The following is a 12,581-nucleotide window of genomic DNA, read 5'->3' on the forward strand; positions in this document are numbered from 1 at the left end:
TGAGACTGTTTCACACCATTGATCTCAACTCTCTTCCTGATTCCCAGGCTCGGATGTTGTTATCAGTTTAGGCCTCTTCTGCCCAGAGGAAAGGCCTTATAGGCCTTCTGTGTATGGGAATGGATCAAGGTAATTACCAGACTTTGGGGTCAGCGTGGGGGCGACCACCATCTGCTTTCTAATTGCAGCTGTACGTGTCTTCCCAGGCAGATGCCTAGTGGGGGCTGCTGTAACTGTTTCTCTGCAGAAGGCTACTAAGGTTTCTCCCAGTAAGACTAACTCCTTCTGCTCCACATCATTAAGGAATTATTCTAACGATGACCCCCAATTCCCAGAACTAGCTACTTCTTTAAAGGCTTTCAGCAGTTTCATTCATTGGAACAGCATGGTCTGTTGGCAAAATACGAGAATAGAACAAAAGAATAAGAAAGGAACAGCTTCAGTGGTGCCAGTGACTGCGAGGGTCGAGTCAGTGTAGATGGCAATTGAGGTGGCATCAGTACCACAGCTGATTGCCAGGGAACAGCCCAGGGCATAAACTCCATGGAGCACAGACCCCTAATCCTCCAGCCTCAGTCTGTCTAGTCAGCATTTCTGCTACACCGGCGTGACAGCCGTGGATGTGGCACAAGATGGGAAAATATGTGTAGAAGGAACAACCATACGATATTGATGATTGATGATGATTGAGGGGTATCAGGAAAGGAGGCATGTTATATACAAGAAGGTACAAATAACCAAAAAGACACGTTTAAGTACAAGCCCTACCTTCTGGATTGGACTGTCTCAGATGGTTTTGGCTGCTATGAACATTTATTTGTCACAGCTCTGGAGGCTGGAAAACTCAAGACCAAGGTGCCATTGTTGGGTTCTGATAAGCCCGTGGGTGTATTGCGTACAGCTGACTTGTGGATGAGGGTTCATGGCAGATAGGAGAAATGAGCCTCTTTCTTTGGGACAATACTCCATTCATAATCACTCTTGCCCTAATTGCTAATCAGTAAGACTGCTCAACAGGCAAAGGCGTCTGCCACCGACCCTGACAACCCCCAGCATTCAGTTCCCAGAAACCACATAGTGGAAGAAAAGAACCATTTCTTTCAAGTTGATCTTTGACCTCCAAACACAAGCGATGGCATGTGTGTACACATACACGGAAAAAAATGTAGTAATATTTAAAAAGACCGAATCACCTCCCAGTTACTTTCACCTTTTTTCTTTTTCTTTTTCTCTTTCTCTTTCTTTTCTTTCTTGTGCATGGGGTTTATTGGGAAAGGGAGAGAGTGGAAGATTGAAAGGCCCTGTGGGAGTGGAGACCTGAGAGAGGCAGGTAAACAAGAGGAAGAAGAGGCAAGAGAGGAAAGAAGAGGCAAAGAGGAGTAAGAGGCAAAAGAGATGAGAGACGAGAAAGGTAAAGAGACAAACAGCTGCCTTCCTTTCTTAAAGGCAATCAACTTAGTGAGGAGGATTTCTGTGTGAATTCTGAGGGAGAGGCAAATATTCAGACTATGAAGCAAACCGTCTCAGAATCTGCAACTAAATGATGGTGGCTGCTTTGTCCCAGGGCTGGTTGGTTACTGACTGCCCATCTCAGGAACGTGCCTGCACATAGTTTCAGCTTGCTTCCCCAGACTCTCCTTGCCACTGACTTGACTGGGTTGATGGTGCTCCAAATTCACAGATCTAGAGTGCATGACTGCAATGACCATAATAATTTCTAGGAGTAATAGCTTATTTTGTGTGTGTGTGTGTGTGTGTGTGTGTGTGTGTGTGTGTGTGTGTGTGTGTAATTTAAAAGAGCAACCAGGAGTGAGGCATGGTGGTGCATGCCTTTAATCCTAGCAATCAGGAGGCAGAGGCAGGAGGATCTCTGCGGGTTTGAGGCCTGCCTGGTCTATATAATAAGTTCCAGGACAGCAAGGGCTACATAGAGAGATTTTGTCTCAAAAAAAAAAAAAAAGAAAGAAAGAAAGAAAGAAAGAAGAAAAGAAAAGAAAAGAAAAGAGCAGCCGGGGAAGCACGAGTTTTGTAAAGTGTCCATCATTTATTATTATATATTAGTAACACATTAGGGGGAGGAGACAACTGAGGCTAGACTTCTGGAACTTTCAGAGGAACAGGGAAAAGCTGCTCTGGTGCTGTGTGCATCTGCATCCCCTTGAGAACTCTGGCAATAGGAAAACGTGGACAGAAAGACATGTTGCTGCACGGTGATAGCATCCCAGCCTAGGTTTGCTAAGCAGCACTCCTGATGCCAAACCATGGCCATCCCCAAGCCCCATCATCCTGACAAAACAGCTAGCTAATGGATCCGAAAAGAAGAGAACCAGTCAAGGCAAATTCCTTGAGCTATTCCCAAAAGAGTCTTGAAAATAGTTTCTTGAAAGACATTCCATTGGCACTACCACAGTGAAAATGTCTCATTTGACTATAAACCAAATGGTCTTTCTCAGTGGATCACAGTAATCACAGCAGATGGTTTCTGTGAGTATGTAGAGGGATGTAAACAAGAAATACGATTATTTATGAGCAATTAACTTTATGGAAATCAAAACTGTGACTTTTGTTCTATGTTCTCCCTTTTAGGGAATCTCCACCTAGAAAGAATACTGCACTAAGGTTTTAATTATTTTAGTTATTTACTTTATTTTTCATTTATTTATTTATTTATTTATTATGTATACGGTATTCTATCTGTGTATATGCCTGCAGGCCAGAAGAGGGCACCAGACCTCATTACAGATGGTTGTGAGCCACCATGTGGTTGCTGGGAATTGAACTCAGGACCTTTGGAAGAGCAGGCAATGCTCTTAACCACTGAGCCATCTCTCCAGCCCCTTTATTTTATTTTTCATGTGTATGAGTGGTATGTACCACATATATGCTGGTGCCCATTAAATCCATCATGTGTGTGCTGGGCCCAGGTAGACTACCTGTACCCAGGTAGTCTGAAGAGCAGCGAGTACTCTTAACCATTGAGCTATCTCTAGCCTTTTGGGGGTTTTGCTATTATTGTTTATAATATGTTGTATGTGTATGTGTGTATGTTACATATGTGTAGGTGCCCACAGAGACCAGAAGTGGGTATTATATTCCTGAAGCTGGAGTTTAAGGTAATTGTGAGCTGCCTGAGATGGATGCTTGAGACCAAACTCCACTCCTCTGAAAGAATATAAAGTGCTCTTAACCACTGAGCTATCTTTCCAACCCCATTAATTCATTCCTTAAAAAATGTGTCTGTGTGTTGGTCTTGGTGACAGGAAAGGACACACTCTTTTACCTACAGTTCAACAATGTGTTCCTTGTTCTACAATGTTCTCTTCCTTCTTGTGTTTGAGAAAAGCTACTTGCCTGGGTGCTAGAAAAACAAAGTTATTTCTCAAAAGTAGAAACGTGATTTTGTTCTTTCCTATCCTAACCTACCCTGTGTGGAAATTTTCTCAGCTTTTACACTCCATTTCCCCATTTAACAAAAAGAATAATATCTACCCTGAAAAGTCCCTATAGAGTTGAAGTCAGACACGCAGTCTAAAATCTGTAGCACCATACATAGAGGTGTAAGCACTCGGTGTTTGTATGTTGGCTTTGGAAGTGCAGTCCCCTCTTTGAACTACATTTCTCCAAATATTGAGGCACCAACAAAATAAGATCAACACCCAAGAAAGGACAAAGGAAGCAGTGGTTCTTGCTGGCCTCAGAAGAGCTGAAACTGTCGGTCTTTATTTTATGTGTGTTCATTTTACTAAAAATACAGTCCCCAAGGAAGGAGGGAGATGTGGATTCGGGGGGAGTTGGTGTCTCTTCTGAGCTCTGCCACAGCCTCTTTGCTTCACTTTGTGTTATAAACGGAAAGGTTTCAAGTGTTAAAAAAAAAATTTCTGTGGGGGGAAAAAGGTCTTACACCATGTTGCTTTTCCTCATCAGTTCTAATCCCTAAGGACAGGGATTGCCTGAAGGCTATAAAGAGATCTAGGTTTACCAATTACCACTAAGCAACTGGCTGTTTGGGGCAAATGATTCCGTTTCTGTGCTCTCAGTTCCCTCTCCTGTGATATGTGTAGCTTCAAAGGATAATGTCAAAGGTTCCTGTTGAAGTATAATATCAAAGGTTGATTTTTGTGTTTGCTTTTGTTTAGTTTGTTTTGGTTTTCTTGAGACTGAATCTCATAAAGTCCAAGCTGGCTTCAAAGTTACTACATAGCCAAACATGACCTTGAACTCCTGATCTTTCTTCCTCCCAAGTGCTGGCACTATAGGCATGTACCGCCATGCATAACTTCCTTTTAGTTTTAATTCTAGAGATCCAGGAAACCTTATAAGCAACAATTGCTTGAGGAGCTAAAACTTTCTCATTATTTCAACCCAGTAACCACGTTTGTCCAGTTCCCACACAGCACATACACAGGAGGACACACACTGAACGTCCAAAGACTGAGTTAATAATTTAATTGTTGATTAAATGGAGATGGGGCTGGATGTGGCAGTACACACCTTTAACCCCAGCACTGAGGAGGTAGAGGCAGGTGGATTTCTGTGAGTTCAAAGTCAGTCTGGTCCACATAGTGAGTTCCAGACCTGCCAAGGCTATCTAGTGAGACCCTGTCTCAAAACACCAAAACAACAACGTGATGCTAGGTTGATCAACTGATTGGCCCTCTTGGCTCTGAGGATGGCTCCAGTGGACTGTGATAATATGTGACTGAGCTAGAGAGTTTAAAAATAGCTTCTGCTCTACCAGAGGATTTGGGTCTGATTTCCAGTACCCATCTGACAGTTCACAGCTGGCTGGCTGTAACTCCAGTTCCAGGGGATCCAATGCCCTCATCTGTGGGCGTCAGGTGTACATGTGACAGACAGACAGACAGATATGCAGGCAGAACACCCATATACATAAAATCAAAATGTAAAAAAAAATCCATTCACACATATGAAATAAAAATGAGTCTTTAAAAAATATGGCAGTTCTTACTGGTTGCAGTATTGTATGCCAGTAGCCTCCGCACCAGGGAGGCAGAGCACGTGGGTCAGGAGTTCAAGTTCATCAACACATGGAGTACTTGAGCTACACGAATCCTTCTCTCAAGCCAGTCCTCCGCACCCAACAAAAGAGCTGATGTCTGTGGGATAATGGTGAATGCATCACCAATAGCATTCTCACTGATGTGGACCAGGAGTTTAGGTCTGATAATTTGTATCTTTCAGCCATATTTCAATCCATCTCCATGCTGCCTAACTTCTAGTTCAGGGCAAACCATGGTCCTCAGCACTTAACTTACAATAACGGCAATCCCCCCCCCCCTCTTTCTTTCTATGTGTGTGTGTGCTTAGGTTGTTTTAGTTTTTGAGACAACGTCTGGTGTAGCCCAGGCTGATCTGTACTGTGAACCCTGATTTCCTCCGCAGCAAAGTGGAATGGATACTTTGAAATGTTGCTATGGAGCCAGGTCATACCCAGCAAGAGGTCTTCACAGTGTGTGACATAGTATACAATCTCAGTATCCCCACCTAGCATCAAAGACCGCTCAGAAGGAAATCTAAGAGAGAAGAAAGCAACTCTTCAACCAGAAAAAAAAAACCAGAACAAAAACAAGCAAAAAAGCAGCTTTGCCAACAAAAAGTCATAAATGTCTCCCCTCCCCTTTTCTTAGGAAGACCTTTGTACACATATTTCCCTTTGCTTGGTAGACCTCCTCCATCAGGTTATTCCTTTAAAACTCAGGTCAAGGACTGGAGAGATAGCTCAACTGTTAAAATGCTTGCAAGTGTGGGGATCTAAGTTTGGTGCCCAGAATCAGGTAAAAAATAAAATCAGGTTGGAGAGGTGATAATGGAGGGTTCCTGGGAGTTGTTGAATAGCCAGAATAACCTAATTGGGTGACCTCTAAGCCCCAGTGACGCTATCTCAAAAATCAAAGTGGAAGGGTAAGATAGTAGTCTTGAGAAACAGATCTGAGGTTGACCTCTGGCCCCCATACACATTCAGGAACACTAGGCAGGTCATGGCTGAGAAGGACTGACAGACAAGTCAAGTCCCTTCAGATTCTAGGTCTTCCAGTCTTGTGCCCCTAATAGAGTTTTGAAATGATATACTACACATTTGTGTGGTTATTTTCCTTAGATTTGTCCTTTCCTCGAGAGTCATTTTCTCTGAGAACAAGACAATGGTGATTTGGTTGACTTTCAATAAACATGGATTGAATGAATGAAAAAATTACCCAAGACTTTTGTAAGAATTTTAGGATATAAAAGAAAACACACGCGCACACACACCGTGGGGGTAGTGTGGGGTTGCCTCTCTAACTAATCAAACCATTCCCCAGTTATTCGGTTCCAAGGAAGGGGTGGGCAAAGGGCGCAAGGCGGTCGATCGGATGAACAAATGGTCAAACCCGGGTGGAGACCCAGACCCTAGCGAGTGGGTAGGAGGTAGGTTGACTTCTCCACGGATCCCCAGGGTCCTGCGTCGCGCGGCACAGGGCACACGAGGAACCGAGGAACCGCAGCACCCTGCCTCAGCCCCGCCCCAGGAGAAGTTTCGTCCCCGCCCTCTGGAGCTGCCTCCCGGTCGGGTTGGTACTAATACCTCAGACCTTGGGGCAGCACCTATCCTCACAGTGACACGATGAAGGTCGAGTTCGCACCACTGAACACCCCACTGGCGCGGCGTCTGCAGAGGGTTGCTGTGCTTCAGTGGGTCGTGACCTTCATCTTGATAGGTAAGAACCCTGCTGAACCACACTCACCTACCATTATCACCCTACTGGTTCTCCGGTCAGCCAAATCAGTGGGCTTTCCCCTACCATGCTTTGGATTCTTCCTCACTTGTGACAAGTAACTTTGCCAACTTTATTTCCCTTCTGCTATTTTCTTTTTCTTTCTTTCCTTCCTTTCATTCTTTCTTCTTTCATTTTTGGTTTTTCGAGACGAGATTTCTCTGTGTAGCCCTGGCTGTCCTAGAACTCTCTCTGTAGACCAGACTGGCCTCAAACTCAGAAGTACTCTGCTTGCCTCTGCCTCCCAAGTACTAGGATTAAAGGCATACACCACTACGCCTGACTTATGCTATTTTGTTTTTAAAGTGCGGTGTGTCTTACCTACAATGGAAGGCACAGGTTTTGAATATACAGCTGCGTAAATTTGGGTAACTATACTCTCCCAAATGTAGTCATGAACCATCTAGAAAATGGGCATTAGAGAAAGCTGGAGTTTAGCTCTGCAAGGACTGATAATTGTTTCTGGATCCCTTGACTTATAAATGGGTAATGCTCCTAGGTTATTAAAACCTGAAGCCCTTTTCACCTCAGTCTTAGGACAAAGAGTTAGGTGCTTAGTGTTAAGTTTTCCGGTTGCTCCTGGGTGCAGAATTGTGCTTTTCTGCCTAGACCCAACAGCTACATGGTTGGGTTGGGTTTGTGAGCCTTCTTTTCGGAAAGAATCCACTCGGGTGAGTTGTAGAGTATTCTCAGGCTAAGGCAGGGCAGGAACCAGATCTCCATGGCCAGCTCTTGGAGGAAGCCTGTCCTTCGCGTGTCATGCTCTGGGAAAGAAGAGAGAGAGAGAAAAAAAGGAATAACTAAAAACTTCTATGACTAAACTTCCCTAAAAGCAGAAATTGTCCATATGGGACAATGCAGTGAACTGCACACTGGTTGGGCTAAGTAATAATGACAACATGCAATGCATTACAGTTTTGCATGTTGGAAGCAGTTTCATTCATTCCATGCACTCACAGATCTTGACTGTGGCTTCATATGAGGACCGCTGAAAGGATCTTCAACACTGGGATGCCCAGGCTCCAGCCCTAGTATTTCTAGCTTGTTTGTCTTGGAATTCAGCCTTCACTGAGACTTATAAAAACAAAAGCAGGAACAAAACTCTCCAAGTGCACAACAAGGGCTAATGAATAGACAATTCAAGGCATTAACTATTCCTTAGGTCCTCACAGCCCAAACCCTGAAGGCTTGGCTTGCAACGGTGCATTCTGTTCCGCTCTGGACACCCAAGGGACACTGTATCCAGCAGCCAGTACTGCCACTGAGCCCCCAAGCCCCTTCCACTATTAGCCATGCCACCCTCACAGTTACGGTGAGGCCAGGACTCCGTGCTGTCTGTATAGAAGTGGAAACTAAGGCAAAGTAAATTACTCCAGGTCAGGCAGCTAGTAAGTGGAAAAAGCTGAATGCAAGCAGGATTTTTCTGCCCAAAGTCCCTGGTCCAGCCACTGGATGCCTGCTCTGATGGTCCCCCTTTCTAACCCATCCATCACACAGCAAAGCTCAGAGAGCCCACTGTCCTTTTCCTTCATGGCAATTGTCACTGATGGCATCTGTAAATGTCTGCTGTTGGTTGGGAGAGGTCTATGTGGCCACCCTAGTGTGCAGGCTCGGAGAAGGAGCACCTAGCAGCTGCCCCACCAGGGAGGGATACCCAAGAGGACTTGTCACGGGATTATTTCACCCAGTCACCCTCCACATGTCTCATTCCATCTCCTTAGCAACCCAGTAAGGGTAGGGTGGGATTGTCCCCTTTCCTCATGTCACATCGAGAAAACTATTGCCCATGGTCATGTGGCTCAGTTGTTGGTGGGAGGGCACCAAACGCATATCACCCACTGAGGCTGCCAAACTAATTCTGATTGCAACGTGAGAGCAGGGGAGGAAGGGGGGCTATGGCATGTCAATCCCTATGTGAAACTTGGAAGAAAGTATTTTCCTTCTATGTATATAGGGTGAGTTGGGGAATAACAGAGTGGAGAAGCAGGCACCATGAGTGAACTCTTCTATACCTTGGTAGAGTTTGAATTGGCACCAAAAGAGAGTTCCTTATGGGGTTAACACAGTTCCTGAAATTGATGTATTAGTACGTCCTGATGAAGCAGGACCGAGAATAATTATTAGAGAGACAGTCACCTGGTATCTCCAGAGAGTAAAGAGGCATTGGAGGTGATAAGGGGAAGGAAATGGTTTGGGGGTTACAGAATGTAGAGTTTAGGGTTACATGGATGAGGGACTGTTGTAAGGGAGAACAAAGGAAGCATGAAGGTATGTTAAAGGGCCCACTGTTACTGCCATGGATGAGGAGGAGACTCGGGAATTCATTTAGAACAGTCTTCCAAAAAGCTGAGTTAAGGGAGGTCTTAGCTGGGCTTGGTGGCACAGGCCTTTAATCCCAGCACTCAGGAGGCAAAAGTAGGCGAATCTCTTTTGAGTTGAAAGTCTGAGGCCAGCCTGGTCTACAAAGTGAGTTCCTGGACAGCCAAGACTGTTAAACAGAGAAACCTTGTATAAAAAATGTGTGTGTGTGTGTGTGTGTATATATATATATATGTGTGTGTGTGTGTGTGTGTGTATGTATGTATGTATCACAAGCACATATGTACATACATACACACATACACATGTTGAATTAACTTGGATCAAGACATACCAAAAATAGCTACAAGATAGATGAATTATAATTTTCTTATTATGAGGGTCAAACTCACGAAACAGGAACAAGAAGTCCAAGTTCAGCTATGTAGTGCAGGAACCACAGAGAGAGAGTAAACCCTGAGCTACCCAGTATCCCCCACTCCACTACTCAAAGGTCACACCCTAACTTGGTCCCACCTCTTAAAGTTCATCGGTTTACAGAGATTCCCCATCACCTCTTTTGTCTAAATAAGAGAGTTTTAATCCCAATACAAAACTATATACAGTAGGAATGGATATCAAGTATAAAATCACAACCAGCATAAATAATATTAAGCAAGGAAGACATGTTAAATGTTTAATAAACATTTTATTTTAAAGAGTCTTAAATGTTTAATAAACATTTTATTTTATTTGAAAGAGTCTAAGTCTAGGATCGGAAATGGCTGGCTAAATTATAAGAGGAAGGTAAGTAAGACTATTTAATCTTTAACCCTATTGAAGGCCGGAGAAGGGAGAAAATATTACTTGAGTAGGCAGGAAGTGTAATCAAGCAGCTTTCAAAGCGAGCAGTATATGTCAGAGACAATTGGTTACCTGAGCAATTTCCCAAAATTCTTATTTGTAATGCTGAAGCAACCAACTTTGGCTAATGCCTAGCCTAACTGACGGACCATTTTAGAGGCAGGAAAATTTTTACTACCATCTTACCCTGTCTTGGCAAGGTTTCGTAGTCGTGTGTGTGTGTATATGTGTGTGTGTGTGTGTGTGTGTGTATATGTGTGTGTGTGTGGTGTCCTGTTTATTTAGTCTGCACACCATGTACTTTGTTAGTGGTTGAGGCATGAGCAGTTTCTTGTCCAAAGGCCAATTGTGCCAAGAAGAGAACAAAATGAAGTGTCCTTGGTGCTTAACATTTTTTGGGGGGAGGGGGAGGAATAAATTGGTGTTGTCAGGAACAATCATGTTTTACATTAACAGAGCCCTAAGTTATCTAAATGTCATGCTTCACAGATCTTTGAAGTAGTTCAACATCACCTATGTAAGCAGAATATAATCTCTATGTCTCTAAAGAACTTAATTAATCTGACTATATGTGTAACAAATATGAATAACTATGGACCTATAATACTTAATACCTGTATAACTTAGAATAAGATTTTATATTAGAATATTAAATAATCTGTAAACAACTGTCTAGTAAATGAGGAAAATGTAAACAGTGTATATGTATCTTGATCTGAGGTAGCTATATAATGCTGATGACATAAGTCACAAAACAATCTCACACCAGTTCAGAATTATGAATAATAAAAGGGTTATGGATTTAAAGGGGAAACTTACAGATCACTGTCCTAGACAACAGTCCTCTGCGCGAACAGAAACAGAGTCTAGCAGCCGGAAGCGGAGCTGAAAGCATGAGCAGGCACACAGTTACCGCTGCTTTTACAGTTTAAGACACCATGCCCAAGTGGGATGGTATCTTAAAGGCTATTGGCTGAAGGAGCAGAATGTGCTCCCACAGTACCTCCCCCTTTTGTTTAAATAAGAGAGTTCCAAAGCCAATACAAAACTATATACCCTAGGAACAGATATCAAGTATAATTAAAATTACAACCAGCATAAACAATATTAAGCAAGGAACATATGCTAAATGTTTTAATAAACATTCTACCCTATGGCGTCTAAGTCTTGGATAGAAAATAACTTTGCTAGATTGTAAGAATACAGTAACTATGACTATCTAATCTTCAATCCTATCGAAGGCCTGAGAAGGGGGATAATATTATTTGAGCAAGCAAGAAGTACAATCAAGTAGCTTCCAAAGCAAGCAATAAATGACAGAGACAATTAGCTACTTGAGCAATCAACCAAAGTCTCATTTTGCAATGTTGAAGCAACCAACTTTGGCTAAGGCGTAGCATAATTGACAGACCATTTTCAGAGGCAGGAAATTTTTCAAAACAGTCTTACCCTGTCTTGGCAAGATTTGACAGTTCTGCTTACCCGTTTCCGGATACTATGTAACTTGTCAGTGGTTGAGGCATTGCCAGTTTCTTGCCCAAAGGCCAGTTTTGCCAAGAAGAAAACAAGCTCCAAGTGGAGTGTCTTGGGTGCTCAACATTCTCTCAGGAATAGATTGGTGCTGTCAGAAGCAATCATGTCTCATGTAAACAGAACCCTAAGTTATTTAAATGCCATGTTTTCCAAATCCTTGAAGATTACCTATCTAGACAGAATACAATCTCTATGTATCTAAAGAACCTAATTGATCTGATTATATGTACAACAAACATGAACAACTTTGACCTATAATAATTAATACCTGTATAACTTAAAGACTAAAACTTCATGTCAGAATATTAAATAATCTGTAAACAAATGTGCAACAAATGAGGACAATGACCTCAAAATATAAACAATGTATAAGTGTCTTGATCAGAGGTAGGAGTAAATATAATGCAATATGAAAATATATCCTAAAAGTGGTAACAATATACAAAATGTCCTAAACAGAGGTAGAAACATGCATATATACAATCTGACAGAATAACTTTGCATAGGTGTACAAATAATGTAAACAAAAGTAACAAATATAATTTGAACTTGTATCATTGGAACAAAGCCCTTATAATTCAGAAGGCAGAATTATATGCTATTCTTATGGTACTAAGGGATTTTAAAGAACCTCTCAATATAGTTATTGATTTACAATATGCAGAAATATTTGTTTTGCATATTGAAACCACCGAATTTACACCAGATAATACAGAATTTACTTCATTATTCATCCAGGTGCAAGACATAATCAGGAATAGGCTTTGTTCTATATACATAGCACACATCCAATCCCAAGCAGGTCTGCCAGGTCCTCTAGCACAAGGTAATGCAGAAATTGATCAATTATTGATTGGAAGTGTGTTGCAGGCCTCTGAATTTCATTTAAAAAACATGTCAATAGCAATGGTTTAAAGAAAGAGTTTTCTATTACATGGCAACAAGCTAAGGAGATTATAAAAAGGTGTCCTACTTGCTCTTTCTATAAGCAAACACCATTGCCTGAAAGGAATAACCCTAAGGGTACTCAAAGGAATAAAATTTGACTGATGGGTGTGTTCCACTTTACAGAATTTGGTAAATTAAAATATGTGTCCACACCATAGACACATA

The 12,581-nt window shown here is 42.3% G+C and overlaps 1 protein-coding gene across 1 annotated transcript in view; it reads left to right on the forward strand.

Annotated features, from left to right (window-relative positions):
- The first annotated feature begins 6,622 nt into the window (after positions 1-6,622).
- Positions 6,623-12,581, forward strand: part of Mogat1 (monoacylglycerol O-acyltransferase 1) — a 32,069-nt gene continuing 26,110 nt past the window's right edge. The window contains exon 1 of the mRNA XM_048459326.3: positions 6,623-6,716. Within this exon, the coding sequence (XP_048315283.3) occupies positions 6,623-6,716 (94 nt within the window). The remainder of the gene's footprint in view (positions 6,717-12,581) is intronic.

This window comes from Myodes glareolus, chromosome 1 (assembly GCF_982192425.1).
Source record: "Myodes glareolus chromosome 1, mMyoGla1.1, whole genome shotgun sequence".
NCBI lineage: Eukaryota > Metazoa > Chordata > Mammalia > Rodentia > Cricetidae > Myodes > Myodes glareolus.